Consider the following 23244-nt stretch of genomic DNA (forward strand, 5'->3'; position numbering starts at 1 on the left):
GCCCCGTGCCGCGCAGAGCCCGGGCGGCCGCGGGCCCCGCTCCCCTCGGCGCGCTGCCGGTGCTGCGCGGGGCGGGCACCGGGGGGCAGCTGCGGGAGGCACCGGCGGAGCCCTCCCCGTCTCCCGGCCCCGGCTGGGCCCGGGCAGGCCCCGCCCGGCGGGGGCGGCGCGGAGCGGTGCGGGCGGTGCCCGCCCGGTGCCGTACGGCGGCCGGGAGGGGCCCGGCGGCGGTTCCGGGTGCGCCGGGGCCGGGGCCGTCGGCGGGGCCGCGCGGCCCGGTGGCGGCGCCATGGACATCTCGCGGTTCGCGGCCGCCGACTTCGAGGTGAAGAGCTGGGTGAACGCCGCCTTCCGCGCCGGGCAGCAGGACGGCCCCGCGCAGCCGGACGCGCACGCGGCCACGCTGGTGATGAAGCTGCAGGTCCTCATCCAGGAGGTGAACAACGTCCTGCAAGGTGCGCCGCCGGCCCCCGCCGGCCCCCGCCGGCCCCCGCCGAGCCCCCGCCGGGCCCCGCGGCCCGCCCGCCCCTGGCCCGCCCGCCCGGCGCCGCGGTTGCCGGCTGCCGCCGTGGCGATGGCCGTGCGCGGCGCTGCCTGCCTGTCACGGCTTAAGTCCTGAGGGAGAGCAGTCCTTGCTGCTAAACGAGCACCTTAAAGTTCGTGTTTAAGTTTTAAACGTACTGAGTGTCGTTACTCCCTTTTTAAGTACCGTGGCTACCGAAAAGCTCCTTCTTTCACGCGAGGGTTGTCAGACCCGCCTCACTGTCCTGCTCTGTGCCCCTGCAGAAACGAGTCATCAGGCCCTGCAGAACATGCCTCGAGTCCTCCGGGAGCTGGAGGTCCTGAAACAGGAGGCAACCTTCCTGAAGGAGCAAATGGTCCTCGTTAAAGAAGATATCAAGAAATTCGAAGAAGACACGGCTCAGTCGATGCAGGCAGGTTCTTGCCTTCCGTAGCATTCATCTGTAGCACGAAATGCTAACGTCGGTAGGCTTGGTCGCGTTAAACGATCTGGTCAAGTAAAGGTGCGCAGCGACACTTCCATTAGCGTTCCGGCAGAAAAGGGGGCAGGACGTGGACTGGCGCAGCCGGCACTTCTGCACAAAAGCTGGTCGCGTTTAAGTGGTGGTTAGCTAAGGAGGCAAGCTCTGCAGCCAGAGCAGCTGTTACCTGGCTGGTAGCGCCGATTGGCAAGGTTTCTGCCTGTTGTTAACTGGGCTACGTAGTGTCATTCGGGCAAATGTTGTACTTTTAGTATCCACTGGTACAACAATTCTAACTGACCTTGTGGTGTTTGATTTTCAAAGTTGTTTTAACATCTCTAGCTCTTTCAGCCAACTCCTTTTTCTTTGTAACAGGCATGATCTTTTTACCCAATTTTAAAAATCTAAACTAAAAATAACGCCCGTAACGTAAGTAACCATTGCAGTCCCTCTTTCGATGGGTAATGTTTTTTGTTTTGTTTGTTTGTTTTCCTTCAGGTCCTGGTAGAGATTGACCGAGTGAAATCTAGAATGCAGTTGGCTGCAGAGTCACTTGAGGAAGCAGACAAATGGAGCACGTTAAGTGCAGACATTGAAGAGACTCTTAAAACACAGGTAGGTACCACATTGCTCTTTTTGGTCTTTGGGCCTTCAAATTCCCAGGCAAACTGCATTTAAAAGCAGGTTCTTGAAGTGCCTTTAAAATGTCATTTTGAAACAGGTATTAATGCTTTCTAATGTCACGTTAAGTAAGCTCGTTATCTTTTCCTGGTGGCAGGATGTGTCTGCAATTTCGGCCAAGCTAACAAGTATGCAGAGCAGCCTGGCTATGCTTGTGGATACACCGGATTACTCTGAGAAGTGCGTGCATCTTGAGGCTCTGAAGAACCGACTAGAGGCCATGGCCAGCCCTCAGATTGTTGCTGCTTTTAACTCTCAGTCTGTAGGTCAGTAAGGCTTGGCGTCATTTACTGTCGGTGCAGAGTTTATCTGTTTTCAAAAAGTACAATGTTATTTGGGTGTGCAGTATGTGTCCCGAAGGCTTCTGTCTCTGTGTTTCTGTGCTTTTTCTGGTGGAGCCGGGTGCAATGAAATGTTAGATGCTCTGCACTTGCCTGTGGTCTAGTGCATCTTTGCAGTCTGGACTAGTTTATCTGCTTATAAAGGTTGTGCAGATGTGTGAAATGGAGGTGCTGAGGCAGGGCTACCCTGCTGGCATAATTTAGTCATGCCGTGGATGCCCTGTAAATGGGAAATGCTGCTCAAATCGGCAGAAGGCCTCTGGTTTTGTGTTATCACAGTGCTACTGGGCATATTTGGGAGAAATGGGTGTTGTAACCAAGATGGAAACTTGTTTGGAAGCGTTCTGACTCCTCACTGCCTTTATAAAAGTTGTTTTATAAACTTTCTCCTTTATGTAGAGAATCATTTTATATTTCTGGAGTGTTCTTTGTTCTCTTTTCCTCTCCTGCTGTCACAGCGCTTCTGAAAAACACTTGTTCTGGTTGCTGCCTCTCCTCTGTGTCCACATGGAGGTGCTGCTGAGGGTGTGGGGCTGTGGTGTTCCACTGCACAGCACTGCGTGGAGTTCTCACCTGAGTGAAGGCAGGGCACAGCAGTGTGTGACCGCAGACAGCCAGAGGAAGAGGAGGAGAGAAGAAGCAGTTAGTGTTCATAGCTCCATGTGCCACGCTTCTAATGAACGAGACCTAATCCTTTGCATAGATCTCCTCTTTCCTGTGCTGCTTCTGGCTTTTCTTTGCTCAGCCTCCTTTTTCTTGGAATGTACTCATCAGCTTTCACAGTAGGTCCCGTGCCTTTTTTTTTCTGCTGTTGCAGTGCATTTCCCTTTGCAAACAGATTCAAGATGAAGGATGATGTTTTGGAATATTTTCTTTGCTTAGGGTGAAAGTAAATTAAATGTGCTCTGTGAGTTCTCCACCAAAGAAAGCATTGGTGCAAGAAAGTGGCTGGCAGCACGTGTACTGGTATGAGGTCCTTTGCTTGGGCGTGCTATTCAGAACAACTCAGTTTCAGTGCTGTTTGTATTGTCTTTTTAAAGTCTCTTCGGGACATGTGGGGACATGATTTTTTCACATTGAAGAGAATTTCTCTTTTTTTTTTTTTTTGGTAAAGTCATGTTTCTTCCTGGAGTCCTGCTCCTATGAAGATAATAACGAGCCCACAGACATAGCCCCAGAGAGTTTGTAATCTGTGACTTCCATAGCTGTAGAGCACTTAAGTAACAGCGTTCTAGTTTGTCTGCCCTCTGGGTCCTGTCTCGTTACTAATTTCTCTAAGCCCAGATGTATTTTGTGGACAGAACTGAAGTCATTACCCTTATGGTACAAAGCAGACTTCTGAGGAACTTGAATTGAGAGGCTGTGTGTAAGAGCTCACCGCGTCATTAGTTGGTCTTGAGGCAGCTAATTTAGGTATCAGTTTGTGGAGTGGTGAAAGCAAAACTGAGGACTTTCTTCTAGTTTTGGAGATAGCAACTTATTTCTGGAAAATAATGTTTTCCTTCTAGAACATGTTCTGGTTTTATCTGTCTTATCCTAGAAGTGTTTGCTGATTCAGAAGTTAAATCCATTCATCATGTCTGCTGTGTGTTCTTGTCTGAGTATGGGTTTTAGGCAATTCTGTTTCTATTTGAGAAGATGAGCAAATGAAAGATGAGAGCGTGTCTTTCAGCCATTGTGCATCTTCACTTAAGAATTCTCTTGCTCAGTTGGGGATATATTCTTTAGTGTAACGTCCCTCCGCTTTGAGACTGACTGTTAACTGACTATTATTTTTTTTTTCAATTAGATCAGGCAAAAATGTTTGTGAAAGTCTTCACTGAAATTGATCGGATGCCTCAGCTTCTTGCTTATTATTATAAGTGTCACAAAGTAAGTATTTTGATAATATTTTGACGTGGAGGAATGAAAATTTGAATTCTTGCTTGGTTTAGGCCGTAGGTGGCGCTACTACACCGCAGATGTACTTCTGTTCCAAGAAGAATGGAACCTGTTCTTTTCCTGCTCTCTGACTTTTCTTCCTGGCTCCTAACAGCTTTGGTTACTCCTCATGTTTTGAGAGTAATTCTCCATTGAGGGCTTTGTGTTCCTTTTCAAAATAGACATAGGATATGCGTGTTCTGCTTGAGTTATCTCTGTGCCTTGTAGTTGTTCTTGTTTTGCTTTTCTTGGATGTGGCTATGTCAGCAATAACTTTATTGCTGCAGTTTGCCAGCTGCTGACTTCTGTAAACTCTTTTCAGGTAAGATTAAAAGTTGGAATTCCAGACAGTTCTGTAACCATAACCTGATCCTCAGAAGTTCTCTCATGACTGTGACTTTTGAGGATTAAGTTCAAGGCTAGGGCTTGCCAAGTATTTCAACTATTATGTGGGGATATCAGTTACAGTCTCATTTTATGAGTCAAATACCAACGTTAATTAAAACTTTGAATCAACTAAGAATCCTCTAGCTTCATGCTGAAAGTTGTTTCCTTTTGGTGGTGCTGAGTTATAGTGAAGTGTTACGTTGAAATCGGGAGAGGAGAGTCGGGGTGGGCATTGTATTTTAGCACAAGTGCATTGCATGGGAAGTTCTTGGTTCAAAATAACAAAATGGAGATCTGCGAGCTGTTAGTTCTCCTCTCAGAACGGTTCTCATTACCCCTGCAGGTGCAGCTGGTGGCCGTGTGGCAGGATCTTTGCCAAAGCGACTTAAGCTTAAATCGCCAATTGACTGAATTGTATGACACACTCCTTGGGACCTGGCACTCGCAACTTCAGTGGGCAACGCAGGTGCAGTCACTGCTTAATATCGGTGCAGCGTACGGGAGAGGACAGGAATGAGCACGCTCTCAATTCTCACAAAGCTCAGAGCAGTTTCTTGGGGCTCGGTCTGAGTTACGCTCTGTGTCCTGCCAGTGCAAGGCAGGGCTTGCAGCTTTCAGTTTCTCGTCTAACTTGCAGACAAGATTTGATTTCTGGTGTTACACCGAGAGCAAGGTTGCTGTGTTATTGACGTTAAAGCTGTTCTATCACTTTCATCTATATCTGAAGTTAAATTGAATTTGTTGGTGTTGCAAATGTGTTCTGTTGCAAGACATTTGAAATGCCTGCACTGATTTATTGCTTGGCGTGGAGGAGGCCTTCAAGGTCATGTTGGACTGACTCATGTCACTCAGCGTAAGATATCTGGGGGTTTTCTGCTGTCACCCCTTGAAGCCAGTGTGCTTGTTTTTCCTGCCAAGAATAATGTGGGATCCAAAAAGTTATTGTCCTTCTTTAGTGAAATGAAGAAATAAGTTGGTATTGTTGCTCCTGTAAGAGTTCTTCATCCATGAAGGGTATGAGATTGTTATCTTCATGTAATGAAGCCTGGTCCAGGTGCTAGGCCTTGTCCTGCAAAGGAGCTCAGTGTTACTTTGAAGTGTATTTTTTCTGCTTAATGATTTGATGTGAATTACAGGTCAGATGTCACCTTGCCTTTTAGTAGACATTTTTTAAACTAGGGATTGAAATAGAGAAATGGCACATGGGAGAAAGTTTGTTTCTCTTACTCTGTGTTTGTTTCTGCTTTCTGAAGAATTGTTGGACCTTCTTCACACTTTTCAGTATCTGTGGCGACCTTGCTGCAGCAGACTAGTGGTGATCCCAGCTTTCAGAGAGAGAATAGCTGATGAGAGTCAAGATAAAAGGCTGTAATGCATGTTATACTTGTAGAGTTGAGGTTGGTGGATGAAAATAAATAAAGTTCCCAGCTGATTACAGTCTTTCTAGCCTTTCCAGTGCTGACTGCTTGTCTGACCACTAATTTGGCTCATGATATAGTACTATTGCTTCATAGCTTACCCATGTGTGTATTTTTTTCCCAACACACCTGCGTAAACTGAGTGCACTGTTTTCAAATACCATTTTCTGCCAGCTGGATATTCCAGTGACTGTAGTGCCTGTGTTCTGCTGAATTCAGTTTTTGACCTATCTTCTAGTTTTTCGGCTTCTGCACTCAAAGTGCGGTTTCAATGCAGTATCTATAGACCTAGGCTTTGGTAACTGGGCTGACCTACGTGCTAGATCAGTGAGGTTCTTGTAGTCTTAGCAGACCTCCTTTTGGTCTTACCCCTGGTGAGGTTTTCAAATTTGTTTTTGTTCTCTTTCAGTTGGGATTATGTGTCATTTTAGGAATCTGTGCTCTGTTAGTGCACAAAATGTCATCATCTTAATCTGTATGGCACTACCTGTTGCCAACTGATAGTTTTCCTGAAGCTGTCAAAGGATAATCACTTAACCCTTGTTCTGGGGATACATTAACACTTCTTACTTTTCTGTGTTATTTTGCAAGTTCTCGGATAGTTTCTAGTAATGAGATCAGTGAAGGCCACATAGCATTCGCTGCTTCTCTGCCCACTTACTGCCGGCAGTCCTGTTTTCTGTGCAGCACACAGGGAAGTCCGGGTGGGCTGCTCCCGGTTTCTCTCTCAGCTCTTTGCTCCCTGGTTATGGCAGCCTGCCTCTCTGCTGACAGCATTTGCAAACCCGTCTGTTACGCCTCTTCTGTCCCTGTTTCAGGAGCCCAGGTCTTTGTGGCAAGGGCATAAATACGGGAGGCTACCTTGGCCGTGACCGCCATGGGAAGCGGAGTGCTGCTTGTGTGAGGGCTGCTTCTGCTGGGAGGGCAGCAGCACGAGTTCGGGGGGGGGAAGGTGCCAGCCGCTCGGCCGGCAGAACCCACGCAGATTGTTGGTGTCTCTGCTGAGACAGCGACGTGTGGTTTGTACATCGTGGGGCTCTGTCTAGAAGCTATCTGCTGCTTCCTGCTGTGTTCCTGTGAGATAACGTGCTTTTGCTAATAGCTTTTCTGTTACCACAGGTTTTCAAGAAACCCCATGAAATTGTGACTGTGTTGTTGATTCAGACTCTGGGAGCATTGGTGCCTTCCATCCCTGTCTGCCTCGGCACTGCCATGGAAAGAACAGGCCAAGAAACCAAGCTAAATAAGCTGCTGGAGCTCTATGATGCCACCGTCCACTTTGCAAAAGGGCTGGAAGTAGCCATGCTGCCCAACCTGAGTAGGTTCTTGCACCAAACTTAACCCCCGTTGACACCTCTGTACCTTTCCATTCTGAGATTTTGTTTAGTTTTACATGGAAGGAGGGATTACTTCTTCTACAGTATTTACCCCTTACATGGCATTTGTGTCTTTGTGTGTGTGTACACATCTGACACTGAACATATTGACTTGATACTGAATGAGTCTACTGTAGTAGACCTATTCTGAGCATGCTTGCTGCCTTGAATAAATAATTTAATGCTTTTCCTTTTACAAGCATCAGTATTTCATCTACCTAACAGATGAGGAAATGTCTCTAGGGAAGCTATCTGTGAAACATAGTGTGAAAGATCACAAAGAATAAAAGTTGAGGAGTTTCCTGGAATTAAGTAACACCTTAATAAACAAGAGAGAACCTGTTAGAAAGCTACTTCCATTGGATTTTTAAATTTTATTTGCAGTTTTTATGTTGGTACTGGATTATGGTTTAATTAATTGATAGTGCAGGACCAAATATTATTTCTGAACAGTTTGTAGCTTATATCTTAGCAGCATCCTTGGCATTTGATTCAAAATCTGACCTGTGCTTTCCTTATCCTGTGATGTTTGTCATCTCATTTTGGTCATGACTTGGTGAATAATTCCCACGAATCACAAAGTGGTGAGCTGCTGTGTTCACATAGGTTTATACCTAACCTGAAGTGTAGGCTCTTTATAGTCTTATATTAATCTGGCAGGGCCCCTTCAAAGACTAGGTATGGGAAAATCCTAAATTAAAGCTAATGGAGCATTTCTAATACTGTGTTTCCTGTTTTGTTTCGTCGTAACATTGTCTTGAGCTACTTAAACCCAGATTCTTACTTGATCACGTAAATTATGATTACTGGGCAATTTCAGGGTACATGACTGTCATTCTGTCTGTTTTTATTGCTTTCATGATTGTGTACTCTTGTCAGTCATTTTCTATCTTTGGCTTGGCTAATTTGTGGGTCATAATAGAAAAGATTAAAAAAATTGAAATAATGATGTCAAAGTCTAAATGATGATGGAATGGGGAGACAGCCGCTGAACTGTTTCACCTGAGTGTTTACAAAAGAAAAAAAAAAAGGTTGTGTTCTGTATTTCCATCTCTTGTGCTGCAGGATGAGGTGTTTGGGACAGAAGTATCTCAAGAATGGAAAGACAGGTGACTCAGCAAAACAGGGTCAAACCAGTTCCTACTCAATGTGTATGTGAGGGGAGGGTTCAGTTATGAGTCATTGGATAATTCAGGTTAGAAGGGACCTCTGGAGATGATCTAGTCCAATCTCCTGCTCAAATCAGGGTCCGCTAGCAGCTCAAACCATGTAACGCTGGTTACTGTCCAGACTGATCCTGAAAGCGGAGCGTGGATACTACTTCGGACAACCTGCTCCATGGATCGCCTGTCTGTAGGGTGTTAAAGTTTTTGCTTATAACCAGGATTCAAAGTAGTCCTGGTTTGGTACTGATTTTTGTCATACAGCCTGTTTTGGAGCAGTTAGGTATTTTCTTGAGGTACTCGTTGAGGTAGAATATCTTGGTTTTAAGAAGCAGGTAGAGATCATAAACTTTAAAAAAAATAAATAAATCTCTGTAGTCGAGACTTAAAGCTGTTGGGCAACATCGCAGTCCTACATAGGCAGTGTGCTCTAATTGAAGAACTCATGCATGTTGCTTGGAATAACGTTTTTAGTATCGTATGCATTTACTTGTGGACTAAACATCTGGTTCTTTGTAGAGGAGCAGAACCTGGTAAAAGTGATGGAACTAGCAGAAGCGGTGTATGATCCGTACAAACCCTATCAACTCAAGTATGGAGACCTGGAAGAAGAGAATCTCCTCATTCAGATCAGTGCAGTGCCCTTGGTAATTCAGCAGCCTTTGTTAATCTATGCGGGGAGAGGCTTAAAACTTCTACTAAATACGAGGGTCTTTGTTAGAGTTACTGCTCTCTTTCCTCCTGTAAGTTTTTGGTAGTGTTTTCTGTTTGCTGTATGTTTAGATACGGTTAAGTAAATTTTGCTTAAGAAATAAAGTTCAGCATCCCTCTCAGGTCACAGGTAACTCCTTTATTCTGCTGTTTCACCCAGTAACAGGCACTGTGTAGATCTGTGAAGAAAAACTTTACCAAATATTGTTGGCAGCCAAGAGACAGCTGCAGGTTCCATAGAGTTTATAGAAAAGTTACTTTCAACCTTTTTTTTGTTGTTATTTAGGAGCATTGGGAAGTAATTGACTGTGTCCAGGAACTGAACCATTCAGTCAACAAACTCTTCATTCTGGCTTCTGGAGCCATCGACAACTGCATTAAGCTCACCGACGGACTGGGAGTATGTGGGCTCCTTAAGGCCCTGAAGGCTCTGTTCACAAAGTAAGGTGCTTTTATTTGCACTACTGTGTATAACCTAAGGGAGTAGGAAGTATTCAGCTTGTGGCCAAGGACTTTGTAGTTTATGAAAAATGGTTGAATGCTGAAAGTATCTATAAACTTAATGTGAATCATCTGGTATCCCCTTCTACCACTTCTGTGATTCTGTGATTCAGGCAGTGACTGTTTCTTAGGGGAAAAATGGAAGATTTTATAACTAAAGGGAAGACTTCCCTCAACCATTTCCCGTTCTGGTTGGGCTGAATTTTCATTTTATTAAATACTTTTGGAAGGAGAAATGTTTCCACCAACAAAATACAACGAAAGCAGATCAGGCTGATGAAAATAGAACTAGGTGGGGAAATAGACACTTACTGAGACAAGCAACCTCATATCCAGAATCTGCCTGTAAGTGCAAGATACCCTAATGAGTGAGGTTCACTCTAAGTTCTTGCTTTAAAATGTCATTGTCAGACACTTAAATGGTATTCCAGTACTGTTAACTTCCTTATTCCTTCCTGATATTGAAAGAACTGCTCACGAGCTCTTACCTCGCTGTCCTGTGGGGAAGAGGGAAGAGAAAAGCACCCTTCTCTGATCTCATCTTCTTTATGGGCAATTACATAGCAGTGTGCGTGCCTCCAGCTTATGGGCACTGTTTAGAAAAGAAAATAAGACTGTGGGGGGACAAAACAAAATGTTCTCCTCTTAAACTTGTTCTCATCTGGGGAGTAGCTGAGAAAACAAATTCATGAGATTGTTGTCACTGTGTTCCTGGAATAAGGGCCAAGTGATGGTGGAGTAGCAGTAGCTTTATAAACTTTGTCTGGTCTCTCCTAGGAGACGTGATTAGTGCAGTGCTAACAAAAATATCTTACTCATACCTTATCATAAGAGTGAAAAGTTCCTAGTAACCCATATGCAGCAAATTGAAGGAGCAAACACATGAGCTGAGTTTCTCCCTGACTTCTAGTGTAGGCTTGAGTGGACAGTGCCTGATCAGTTCTTCACATGCGTGCACTTGGGCTGGAACAACAGCGTCTCTTCTGAACTCTTCTTCTAATATTTTTAGTTCTCATTTGACCATTGCAGAAGACCTAATGAGCAGATCAAAGGACATGCAGTAAGTTGCTCTCTAGTCTTGTCTTACACTAGTCCTTTTCTTTTCTCCATTTGCCATTGCAGGTATACTTCTGACTTTACAAATACGTTGCAGTCTATACGAAAGAAATGTAAACTGGATGATATCCCATCAGATCCCCTTTTCCAGGAAGACTGGACGGCATTCCAAAACTCTGTTCGGTAAAGGGCATTTTTTGCCTGGCCCAGCACTGATTTTTGTAACAAAGTTGGAAGGGAATTACTTAGGGTCATTTTACACAAGTTCTTAGTGCAGAATGCAGGGCTATGTCCACTTTGCTGTAGTGTTGCTGGGAGTATTAGTGACGGGGTTTCAGATTGCTGCTGGCACAATAAGTGCAGTGTGGCCCCCCAGCCTGTCTGGAGCAAGACTACATGTCCTATCACTTGAAATAGCAGCAGCTCTTAGAATCGTTCCCAGTGACAATGAACTGGCCTTAGCCATGATGACAGCAAATAGCATGTTGATGAGGGTGTTGGACAGGATGGTGTTAACAAATGGACGTAGAGTTAATAGCCGCATTAAAAGATGTATGCTCTGGGGGCTGTGGTTTGGTTATTGCATTTTTTTAACTTACTGACACCTGTCTGAGAGGGGTTGTCTGGGGATCTGGCATTATCTGCCTAAAATTTTACGAAATATGTTTTTATCTTGTTCTTTCCCAGAATAATTGCTACTTGTGGTGAGCTCCTTCGTCAGTGTGGAGACTTTGAGCAGCAGCTGGCCAACAGGTGAGCATTGCTGGACTGAATGCATAAGCTGTCAAGATAGGTACCAAGTCAAAAAAAAATTTCCAAGGTGCTTTTACTTTGTAGACCACAGATGGAAGAGTAGAGCCACTGCAGTTTTTTATCCCATCTTTTGAAACATCAGAGATGGATTACACACTGTCTCACTCAGTCCTGTGCTCTGAGACAGCCATAATAATCATTTTTTTCTTGGACAGCGGGCTGGTGTGTCTTGTTCACCTGGCTGGGCATCAAATGGACTGCTACACTGTGGTCAGGAAGGAATTTTCCACCAGATCAAATTGGCAAGATTCTTACCCCCCTTGTGACATGGGGCATGAATCATTTGCTGACATGCATTTAGGTGTGCCGTAACTGATCAATTTCTTGTAACTTGAGGAGCCTAAAGCATGGGCAGCATGTAGATCGTTTGTTGCTTGTGAGCAGTATAGTGTTCAGCCTCTTGTATGTTGAAATGCTTTATTCTGACTCAAGTGGCTGTATTTGTTGTAAGATATAGCGGCCTGCAGTGCCCACGAGGCTGGGATTGTTCCATATTTTCCAGACTTCCTGAGAGCCCAATCAGCTCAGTATTTATGCAGTCTTCTGCTTGCATGGTAGAAGTGAGAGCTGGCTGTAATTAGCATCTTCCACCAATGAATACTCTCTCCCTTGAAGGAACATAAAGGCAGTATTGACACTCAGAAGCCGTTAGAAGTTCTTGAACAGTTCAAAACTTGCATCTGTTTTTCAGTTTCCTCTCTCTTCCCTGTCCCAGAAGAATTAGCCTTGTATTGAAAAATACATATATAAAATATATATTACATGTGTGTGTGAATATCTACTCATACATATATATATATATATATGTGAATAGAATGTATGAATATATACACGCGCACCTAACTGCCACAAGTGAGCCACAAAGCAGTCGGCAGTACCCCGGGTACAGTTTTACAGGTGCAGTAAGCTGACCTACAAGGTGAACTGGACCAGTTGCATGATATGACCAACAAGTAACCTTGTTCAAAGCTCTTAAGCTGTTCACAAACACATACCCTAAACTACCTAGTGATCAGACCAGACAAAAGATTTATGCCCCATATTTACTGTTTCTGAGACCCCAAGGGCAATGGTAACTAATCTTTAGTGGCTTCATTTGCTGTGACAGAGGGAGGGAGTGCACTCATAGCTGTATTCTTCCCTTCTGGAAACTGTGAGAACCTCATCTCAAAACATTTCTACCAGTATCTAGAACCGTAGGGTCTCTTTGCAGTGTTTTTGCTACCAGTTTGTTCTTAGAGTTTGATGTGACTGCTTTGTCATAAAGATTTTTTTCTCTCTGTGGAGGGCTTGCTGGGCATTGTGGTTCCGGGTTGCTCAGGAGGAAGCTGTAGAGCGATCTGTGGTGCTGCCTTCCAGCTCTGGGAGGGAAGGTACGCGGCTGAACCACCCATCGCCTCACAGGGTAGAACAATAATCACGGGCTGTGTCAGAAGGGTGATGGAGTCAGAGGCCCCAGTAGCTCTGAGCGCTGCTTTTTCTCTCACTTATCTTGAGGTGCTGCCATGGGTTCTCTTTGGAGCAACAGGAGGACAACAGTACTGATTTCAGAGAATTCTGTTGGTGACTTTTTACGCTTGTTTTCAGGATTTTGTCAACTGCTGGGAAGTATCTCTCGGACTCCTACAGCCCTTGTAGTTTTTCTGGCTTTCAGGATGCCAGTTCTACAGAAAAGAAGAGCTCTGTAAAGAATCCCTGGCAGGAGTACAATTACCTTTTGAAGGAGAATCCATCCGAGTATGCCAGCCTTATGGAAACACTTTACACCCTAAAGGTAGCTGTGGAGCCTTGGAGAACCTGCCTTTATATCAGGCTGCTGTTAGGCCCATGTTTGGTAGATGAGGCCTGGATTCCCCCTGCAGTGCGATTACATTTCATCCCTTTTGAGGGCTATGTTCTGACACCAGTCTGCTGAGAGATAAAATGTCCAAACGTGAAGCCTGAGCTCATTTCATCTCTTTGCCAGATCATGTCTGTTTTGTGAACATGCCTCTGTAAGTTCACGTGGGCGAGATTCTGTCACAGGAAGCATTGGGGTGATAGTGCTGAAGCCATCTCAAATTCTGGGCTTCACATACTGGCTTCTCAAGACTTTATTTGCCACTTATACTCCACTGCCATATCCATTCTGAAATGTAATTCTGCAAGATCATTCAAGCATGCGTCTGTGAACAGGGTAGAATGACTCTAGTTATCTTCTTGGGGATCTAAGTTATGTTTGCCGTCATCAGTCACTTATAATAGTGAAGTCGAGGTTATGAATTCTGTCTCTTATTTCCTCAAAATGTTTTGATTTCTTTTGCACTTGATTTACCTGCAACGTATGCAGCTCTGCCATAAGTATGTTGACTTTAAATCTTTGCTAAACAGTCAGGTTTCATATGTACTCTTCATGTAAAACTCTTAACTCAATTCCATGCAGGGAATCACTTGCACCGTTTGAGTAAAAGGTCATATTTGTAATTCTTTTGTTGCAGACAAATTATATTTTCTAAAGTTTCTTTTAGAGTTTACCTGGCAGAATATAATACACTTTCCGTGTTTTTGCCCTCTCCTCCCTTCTGTGCCCAAATAAGGTAGGAAAATTTGAGGGAACTGGATCGTGGTTTAGTTTTTTCATCTCTACTAGGGAAGGTGTAGAACAGACGTAGTGCAACATGAAACTTTGTACCTGTTCCAGAGGCATTCTGATCAGGTGCATATTATAATGACAGTTTTGCCATCTTCTCTGCAAGTTTCTCACTGTTTGGCCTCTACTGGCACCTCGCGTGGCCAGAACATGATGCTGATTCTTTGTTAAACATTTCAGGAAGCAGTGTTCAGTTTCTGTCTCAAATAACTAGCTGGAATAGGGCATCCCAAAGGAAACAGGCTGTGCTATGGCAGAGGAAAGCTATTTTGTATTAGGATGGCCTAATAAAGACCTCTTTAAGAATGTTAACATAGCTTTTCTGTGGTCAGTTTAATGTCATCTGTATGTAAACATTTTTCTTTGTGTGTGCGTTAGGAAAAAGGTACAAGTAACCACAACCTGTTGTCTTCATCTCGATCTGCCCTAAGCCGCCTCAACCAGCTGGCACACCACCTGGCTTTTGATTCTGTTTTTCTTCGCATCAAACAACAACTCTTACTTGTTTCAAAGATGGAGGTGAGTAATGGGTACATTGATCTGATCTGAACTTGCAAGGTTTACCCGTGGGATACCTTAGGGTGGAGTACAGCTCAACGTTGCTTACCTTTCTCCTTTTCGGAAAGTTTCCCTATGGTATCACCTTTCTTCCTTAAACTGTGCTCAGTGGAAAAGTTTACTTCCCTTCCTCCACAGCATTAGCAGCAGGCAGCTATGTATGGAAGCTGTGATGTTTGTTTGAGATGATGCTTTTCTAACCTGTGAGAGCAAGTATTTCCCATAGGGATCTATGTAAAAAGGGTGTGTATGTTTTGGGGATGAAAGAGGACAAGGGAAGTGGTTTTCTCACCAACTGTCCTCTGGTTTCTAGAAGTCCTTGGGTACTCTTAGCTTGTGTTGTCGGGTGATCCCTTCTCAGAATACTGATGGATGTCGTGCTCCAGAAAGTCACAGATATGATTTGCCTTTTTTTTTTTTTTTTTGCCTTACAGGGTTGGAACTCTGGTGGCATTGGTGAGACCCTGACAGAGGACTTGCCAAACTTCAGCCTGACTCCTCTGGAATATATCAGCAATGTAAGGGCGTGCAAAGATAGTCACTAGAAGCTCAGTACTGGAAACAGCTTGAGCTGTTACCCTTCTAATCCCCATTTGACTTGCTGTTTTCTCTTTCTAATGCAATAACAATGAAACCTTTCTGATATTGAGGTGTCCTGAATGGAAGGGTAGAGTGAGCTGTTCATTCCTCCTGACTAGGTACTCCTCAGTTCTGTGCTGCTGAACATCATTTAAGTTACTGCCACATTTGCAGTTCAGATATTAATATTAGCTGCTCTTGCTTTCTTAATACAAAGTATAATTTAATAAGCAAGTTTTTTTTATGTTACTGTTATTCTGTACATCACACAGGGAACAGATTTTTCAAGGACAGGCTGCAACCAAAAGCTTTTCATATTTTGTTTTCACCTGGTTTATGGCCTATAGAAATGGGTAGTCAGCCAACTTGTGGGATGATTTAATCATGAGTAGTTCTGAATTTAGCTATCTGAGGTCTTTTATGAGGTTTAGAAAGTTCATGGGTAGTGTATCAGGTAAAATTTCAAGGGAAGGTTGCTTCTGAATTTCTAAATAGCTTTCTAATTAACGCAGTTCGGCAAGAGAGACCTGCACATTGGTGAGAGGCTGAATATGCTCACACCACTTTAATTGAAAGTTAAAACTGAGGTGTTCATGGCTGTTACTTGATTCTGTGGGGAATCAAAGGACGTTTCTGCCTGTCCAAGGCAAAGAGGAACTTCAGAAATTTTCAGATAGATAGCATTTGTTTTCAGATCTTTTCAGACATCTTTTCAGATCTACCCTTTATTCTACTGCTGAGTGATAGGTGGGTCAAGACTGAGTCAAGACTTTGTTTTGGTTAGTCTTGGAATTACTCTATGACATTATGCAGTAAAACTGAAAACTAAAAAGCTAAAATTACAGTTCAGAAACAAATTGATGTGGCATTTATGATGTGTAGAAGAGGACACAAAGTGCTGTGAACTTGCGAAAAAATCTATTAATGACTATGCTCCATAATGGGGACACAGAGTACTCTGAACTGTGTTTGCATCTAAGAATATGCTGTGTGGCTCGAGATAATCACGTTATATACAGTGCACTATTTGTTGCACGTCTAAAGTTATGTAGCTCATGTGTGCGAGTTTGTGGGCATGCAGCCTGTTTGGGAGTGAGACGTTTCGGTAACTCATCGTTACGTTGTCACTTGAATCCGTGTTTCCTCTTCTGTGGTTTTGTTTGGTTCAGTCTCTTAGATTTTGATCAAGAAAACAAATTGCCAGGAACACTCCAGATTATCAAAAATTTGCTTAGAGCAGCAGTTCTCTGTACAGTTTTTTCTTAATGTGATCGTTTTAATGACTGGCTCTCTGACTTCCTCAAAAAGTATTTCTTGTGCAAAGCATAATGATAAGCAGGAGACAGTTTGTTTCTGAGCTACTGTAGGTTAGTGAGTTGTTGTCCAGCTCAGCTTTCTGCTTTCAGGTGTGGATAGCTGCGGTTGATAGTTCTTTAGTAGAGCACTTGCTTCACATTTGTTCAGTGACTCAGCTCTTTGTGCTTTTATTCTAGATTGGGCAATATATTATGTCGCTACCTCTCCACCTTGAACCATTTGTCACTCAAGAAGATTCTTCTTTGGAACTGGCGTTGCATGCTGGAAAACTGCCTTATCCCCCAGAACAAGGTAGGGTGAAAACAAAGACCTCACGTGTCTGGAGGAAAGCTTTCACATTTTGACATTACAAGGGCACGACGCATTATGGTAGCAGAGCTGTTTGAGGTGCATTTCCTACTGCCTGTTCATGCTCTCTCTTCCAAGAGTCTCTTGGTATTACCCAGAAGGAGCCTCTAAATAATCAATAAAGCTTCTTTTTAGTTTGGTTCAGACAAGAAGCTTTAGCACAGTCTATTTAAATTCATTGTTCATTAGAACTGTGGATTGGATGCAGGGTGTGAATTTTTACTGTTTTATAGCTGGAGCAGTATCTAATTTCCTAGGTGCTTTCTCAGAAACAGCATGAGTATCTGATGTGCTCGCTCCCATTCCTTGAGGATGGTGAGCTACCATTACCATCGTTTTTGGGGTGCTCATTCACAGCACAGTTCTGTGATAATACTAGATATTCTACTATCTCTCATTAAGCTCAAAACTAGCATTTAGAGTAGTTTATTGCATTTCATTTAGTCCTTAGGGGACCACCTTTGCTCTGAAAGTGGAGAGAAGGCACAGGTGTACCAAGTCCTTACATGCTGCACACAGACCCAGCTATTTTCTGGAGTTATCTGTGTTTAGGCTCATATGAAAACAAGCCATTTTAAACCCACTTGGAGATTTAAAAAAAAATAAAAATAAAAAGAGCTCTTTGAGCCTCACGTTAAGACGTGCTTTTTAGTGCCTGGTTATTTTTGTTGCCTGTTCTCTGTTTCAGGTATTTTCATGTATTTCAAGAAATAGGGATGTCAGTATGTGACACCATTTTCTAACTTTGGGTTTACCACTGTTGTGTAGAGGGTTGAGATTACTTGCCTAGTGTGGTCTGTTAGTCATATTTTTATACATCACTAGATTGTAGTCTTTTTACTACAGTCCTGTGCTAAGAACGTGTGTCCCAGTGAAAATCCCAGTGACCAAAGCTTCCCAGAGTCACTGCTTTTCAGAGCAAGAATCTCCTGGGTTTTTGGTGTCCATCAGTATTGGTTTCTATTTGATGACAGTGTTACAATGTGCTTGGTTTGTGTTTAGCTGTATTTGTCTACTACGACGTGGCAGGGAGGAAATTCCTGTCGACTGATGGTCGTGTTTGAATAGCTTCTCAGCTTAGCTTTTATGGCTTCTGCTCCTTGTCATGTCTACCGCCACACAGTACGGTTCATGGAGAGGCTTGGACTGCCTAGCAGCTTGCTGGATGGGGAGTCTTGCTCCAGCTTTGCACTCCTACCCTCTCGTTTGTGCTGGTTCCGTGGCAGGGCCAGTTCTAGTCTTTTATTCCACAGAAAAGTATTTCCTTTTTTATTTATTTATTGGGCTGGTTTCTCTTAACAGTATGTCAATGAAGAGATTTAAAACAACTTCCTAAGAATTCTACAATGCATCAGAGCTGCACAGGAGCGAGCAGCAAAGAATAGGCAAAGAGGAAGCTTGTGACTTTGTTTAGAAGCAGTGAATTGCGAGGTTGGCTGACCGTCTGTGACTGTGTCACCACAGTCTTCTCATCGAGGCCCTGGAGCATGTCCAGAGAAGGGCTACCAAGCTGGTGAAGGGCCTGGGACACAAGTCCTGTGAGGAGCGGCTGAGGAAACTGGGGGTGTTCAGTCTGGGGAAGAGGAGGCTCGGGGGAAACCTTATTGCTCTCTGCAACTACCTGAAAGGAAGGTGTGGGGAGCTGGGGGTCGGCCTCTTCTCACAGGTAACCAGTGACAGGACTAGAGGGAATGGCCTCAAGTTGGGCCAGGGGAGGTTCAGGTTGGAAACCGGGAGACATTTCTTCCTGTTGCTAGAAAAAGAGAAGCTGCTGAGCTCCTTTTCCTCAGGAATAAATTGTTTAGTCTCAAGCAAAGTAGTAATGCAGTTTACTTGTCAACAACTTTTTCCTCTGCCTCTTTTCTCTGTAAATCCAGGAAAAAACTACTGTTATACCCTCTGTGAAATGTTAACCTGTGCCTGTCTGTTACAAAGGTTAGGATCCCATGGTCAGAAACTGATCTGCAGTCTGTCTTGTTTCAGGACAGGTTCTGCATCTTTGGGAATTTCTTTTCTTAAGGGTCCACCTATGTGTTCTGTCTCTGTAGTCAGGATCTTGCTCATAAGAACGCAATTCTGAAATGCTGACCACTTCATTTATTTATTTTTTAACTGTTTTAACTCTAGTTGAAAAATCACTAGAGCTTCCCTGCTACTACCGGTGCCACCTGAGCCTTCAGTGATTAGATACTGGGCAGAATGATCAAAACCCGTGTACTGAGGGAAATGCAGTGGGTGGTGCAGGTGGCTGCTGACACAGCTACAGTGCAGTTGCCTGTTCAAGACTTTCTCCTCAGAACACACTTCAGAAGCCCTGAGGAGTTCTTTCTGGATGTCTTTCATTAATTTCTTGCAACAAGCTGAGTTTTGGCTCATGTTCGTTCTTCAGATGGCTGTTCTTACCTGTTGTGTCATTAATCCTCTTGCATTTAATAGTGGCTACGTAATGCTTCCCAGCAGGTTGGCAGCGTACCATCGTTTGCTGTGGTTAATCTCTTTTCAGTGTTAGCTTCCACTGACAGTCAAGGAAGTGTAGATGTTGGTATTTATCAAATTCTCTAGACTTTTGAGAATATGCTCTTTGGTTTAGGTTTTAACATTAATTATTTTGTCATCTTAAAGAATTTACATGTTTAATAGTGTATTAATTTTCAAAATGAAGATGAACGCAGAATGACATTGGGGAAAAAAAAACCCTGTGAATCCATGTCATTGCAGTAGTTTGTAAACCGGTCCTTGAAGATGATCCTATAGAACATGCCAGGCAGTGCCTCTGATTCCAGCCTGATCACCTGTCAGCCCTTTAGAAGTTACTAACCTGGAGAAGTCAGAGAGGGAAGTGAAGTGTTCTGGGTCTTGAGCTAACTTCCAATGTTATTTTACATCACAGAAGATATGCAGCTGCTTTGATTACCACAAAAACAGCTGACAAGATGAATCCTAATGAATACATTAACGTCTTCTTGAAGAAACAGTTAACCATTTATAAATTATGTCTTGTTACAAAACCAGCAAATGAAGGTGAGCGAGACTGCTGACAGCTAATGAGAATTTTTTGTTCAGGAGACGAATTACCTGAGCTGGACAATATGGCTGACTACTGGTTGGGCTCCATCGCCAGAGCTACGATGCAAACTTACTGTGAAGTCATCCTGCAAATACCAGAGCTCACAGTACATTCAACAAAGCAGCTTGCCACAGACATTGGTAAGCTCAGTGTATACGTTGTCCTGAAAAGTGTTGCTGTAACACATGGGCTCTTTCATTGCGTTAGATTTAAAGAAACTGCAACATGGGTTTCTCCTTTAGTCCTGAGCATGATTTTCTAGTAGGTACTCCTGCTTCTTCACTGCTTTGTGTTTCTGACAGTGAAAGTCAAGGCCATTCTGAACTGACAGGATTTCCTTACAAGCCAGTCTTAGCAAGGAAGACATTTGTACGTAATCTTTTTGAGTATGGCACTGCCCTTTTCCTTTTTAACGGTGTTGTGTACTGCCAGCGTATGTCATATATGGGGTATGCAGCACGTTCTCAGTCTGTTGGGGAAGTGCTCCAGTAGGTTACAAAGGGAGCACCTGGTTGATTTTTTCCATCCACATAATAGCTGGAGTAGGGAAAATAGGCCAAAGGCTTTTAAAAAGTCGTTGTGGATCACCTGACCATCATCCTGCATTACAAAACCTATCGTATCAGCTCCTCTGTGAAGGTTAACTTACCGCCCTGCAGGTGTTAGATGACTAAAGATACTTTGAACATGGAGAAATTTTCAGGAACAAAGTAGAAGATAGTTGGCACGTGTTCACGTCTGCCTTATTCCATGTCATGCAGAGTGACTGAGGGAGGACTGATGGAAAGTGTTGGGAAAGGTGGTATGTAGAATGTTGAGATGTTTTTTTTTCTTATCCTAAACTCCTGAAAGTGCCACCACCGCAAGACCGCTACAACTAGTGTTAATGCAAGCTAGCCCTTTTCCCTGCTGTAAATCATGGGTGCTGATTTCCCCCTGGCCAAGCTTTAAAATTACAGACAACATCTCCTCAGCTGACATGAAAGTATGCTTGAATGCTAGTGAACTCAGCCTTCAATCTTATCTTTTGTGGTATTGCTTAAAAACAAACCACTGGATTAGCAGCTGGTTGCTTGACATTCTCCCCAGTTCATCCTTAACTTCCCCAACCCACTTGGAGTCAGTGAGCTGGAATTCCCTCCTGCCTCGTCAGCCATTCACCTCTGCAGAAATTCCCATTTTTGCTGCAAGCTCTTCGCGTCTGAAAGCGCAGTTGTGATCTGTCGTGTGCAGATACTGAAATGTGGCAGAATGTGTCTCAGTCTTCTGAACTAAACAGTTGTCTAAACTAGTGTACGGGAAGCCAAAAATGCCCGTCAGTCAGTACAGTCAGCTTCCAAATACACTGCAGTTTTTCTTGGTTTTGAGCTAGCAGTGGCAAAGTTCCAGCTGTCATGAAGAACAACTTTTATTTGGGTACTGCTTGCACAGTGTCTGTTGTCTGTTCAAATACATGTTTATCCTTAATCTTACAGATTATCTAATAAACGTGATGGATGCCCTTGGCCTTCAGCCATCGAGAACACTGCAAAATATTGTAACTCTGTTGAAGGCAAAACCAGAGGACTACCGGCAAGCTGCAAAAAGTGTTCCTCGCAGAATGGCCAGCAGCATTGCTGCAATGAGAGGCCTGGAGTGTTAGCTGTAATGTCTCCTCCACTGCTAGATTCGAGTCAAGGGCTTAACTGCCTTTTTTTTTTTTTTTTTTTAAATTCTGTAAAAACTTTGCAAAGACTGGGAAAATATTTCTGGAAATAAGAGGATTTATATCTGAATAAGTTTTAATAATTGCCTTATTCTAGGAAAAGCTGGTTCCATTTTCCGTCTTTAGAAATGTGGAAAGATGTCCCACAACCAAATTTACCAAAAACTATCTGGATTATCTTGAATAGGCTGAGTGGCGCTGACTTCTAAGTAGAAATGTTCTGCTGTTAGCTGGGAAGTTCATGCTTCGCATCGGCAAGACAACCGGCTTTTTCATGAGTTTAATCAATTCTGAATATAAATTAAGGGGGTAGGTGCAACAAAGATCAACTGATTGGAAGCTCTCTTGCCTGGTGGCAGTGGTCATTGCTCAAGTTTGTCATTATTCAAAGCCAAGAAGACAGCCTCATCAATTAGTAGAAAAGGCATGATCAAGCTCAGTTCTGAGAATAAAACCAGTTTTGTAGGTTGTTTCTTTTGAGATTAATATGTCCTACTGAAAGCTATGAAGATCATAAATTTAATGAAAGTTTTGTTTTCTTGTAAAATTCATTAAAGCTTGACATATGCTTCTTTGTAAAACATCTTGTCTAGCCTAAGTACACTTCCAGAACTTCCACAGCTTTTTGTTAATGAGAAATCTGGGCAAAACACGATGAGGTCCTAAAACTGTAATGCCAGCTGTATAAACTGTGCTCTATAAAACCTTACATGCAAACTCTCCTGTTCTGGAGGAGAAGAAAATCTCTCTTCCTTGTCTTTATATGCTTCTACCATTTTCTCCTCTTTTCAACACCAGATGCCTTGGGTAAGTAATTTTTTCCCAGTACCCCTATTTTTGCCTCTTTCCTTAACTTGGTTCAGGCTGCTCTAATCAGTGTTTGGCTTGATCCACAAATCTCTTTGCTGTCTTTGTTTTTGACTGTTTTCCCTGGCAGCCTCTTTTTTTAACAGCTATTGCTTGTTGTCCCAGCATTGCTACGCTTGTGGTGGCCCCTTTTGGGACTCTTCGGTCTGACACATCTCCCCTGGTGACTGTGTGCTTAGCTGCCGTGACTGCCAAATCTGCTGCTTTTTCTCAGCAGTCCCGTCTGTTTCTGTCACACCAACACCTTTTTTCGTGTGTTCTGTAGCACACATGTTACATGCAGATACAGGCTTATTTTTACCAGGTGTGTTTAGGGGGTAAAATTGGGTTCCTTTGCTGTTCTCATCTGGACTTTGGTCATGTTTTACTGCCAAAAATTTAGTTTGGGGAGGTGAGGAGAGGAAGGGTGTTTTATAAACAGTTTTTAGACTTTGCAAATTTTGGAACCTAAAACATTCAGAACAGAAAATTAAAATAGTTTTCTGCATTTTTTTTCTTGGCACTGTTCTCAGTTAGATGGTTATTCTTTTTGTTTGTGAGTATGGAAAGACTATTAAAAAATCTGCAAATGAATGGGAAATTTGGTGCTGTATTGAGCCGGGACTTCTCGGGTGTCCTGTTTTGCTGTGACTTGCGAAGCCTTGCCCCGGACAGCTCTGTGCCCAGTCCCGTGCAGGGCACAGCTGAGTCTTCCTATGGCCGCACTACTGCTACAGCAAAAAAAATGTTGCATACATACGCTTATCTGTGTGTGGCAATCAGTACATTTGGGAAAGAGCTAAACTAGTAAAGAGCCTAAGTCAAGTACCCGAGACACTTTCCAC

At 43.5% G+C, this 23244-nt stretch overlaps 1 protein-coding gene across 1 annotated transcript; it reads left to right on the top strand.

The window, feature by feature from the left end:
• The first annotated feature begins 187 nt into the window (after positions 1 to 187).
• Positions 188 to 23000, top strand: COG7 (component of oligomeric golgi complex 7). Its single transcript, XM_080556909.1, has 17 exons — positions 188 to 455; positions 787 to 935; positions 1482 to 1598; positions 1762 to 1930; positions 3795 to 3877; positions 4656 to 4778; positions 6850 to 7048; positions 8789 to 8916; positions 9267 to 9421; positions 10604 to 10720; positions 11225 to 11290; positions 12938 to 13124; positions 14358 to 14498; positions 14972 to 15055; positions 16610 to 16724; positions 19845 to 19988; positions 21324 to 23000. Exons 1-17 carry the CDS (start codon positions 290 to 292, stop codon positions 21488 to 21490), a joined length of 2310 nt encoding a protein of 769 aa, XP_080413035.1. The 5' UTR covers positions 188 to 289; the 3' UTR covers positions 21491 to 23000.
• Positions 23001 to 23244: the final 244 nt, after the last annotated feature.

Source organism: Anser brachyrhynchus (assembly GCF_964034855.1).
Source record: "Anser brachyrhynchus genome assembly, chromosome: 15".
In the NCBI taxonomy this organism is placed as follows: domain Eukaryota; kingdom Metazoa; phylum Chordata; class Aves; order Anseriformes; family Anatidae; genus Anser; species Anser brachyrhynchus.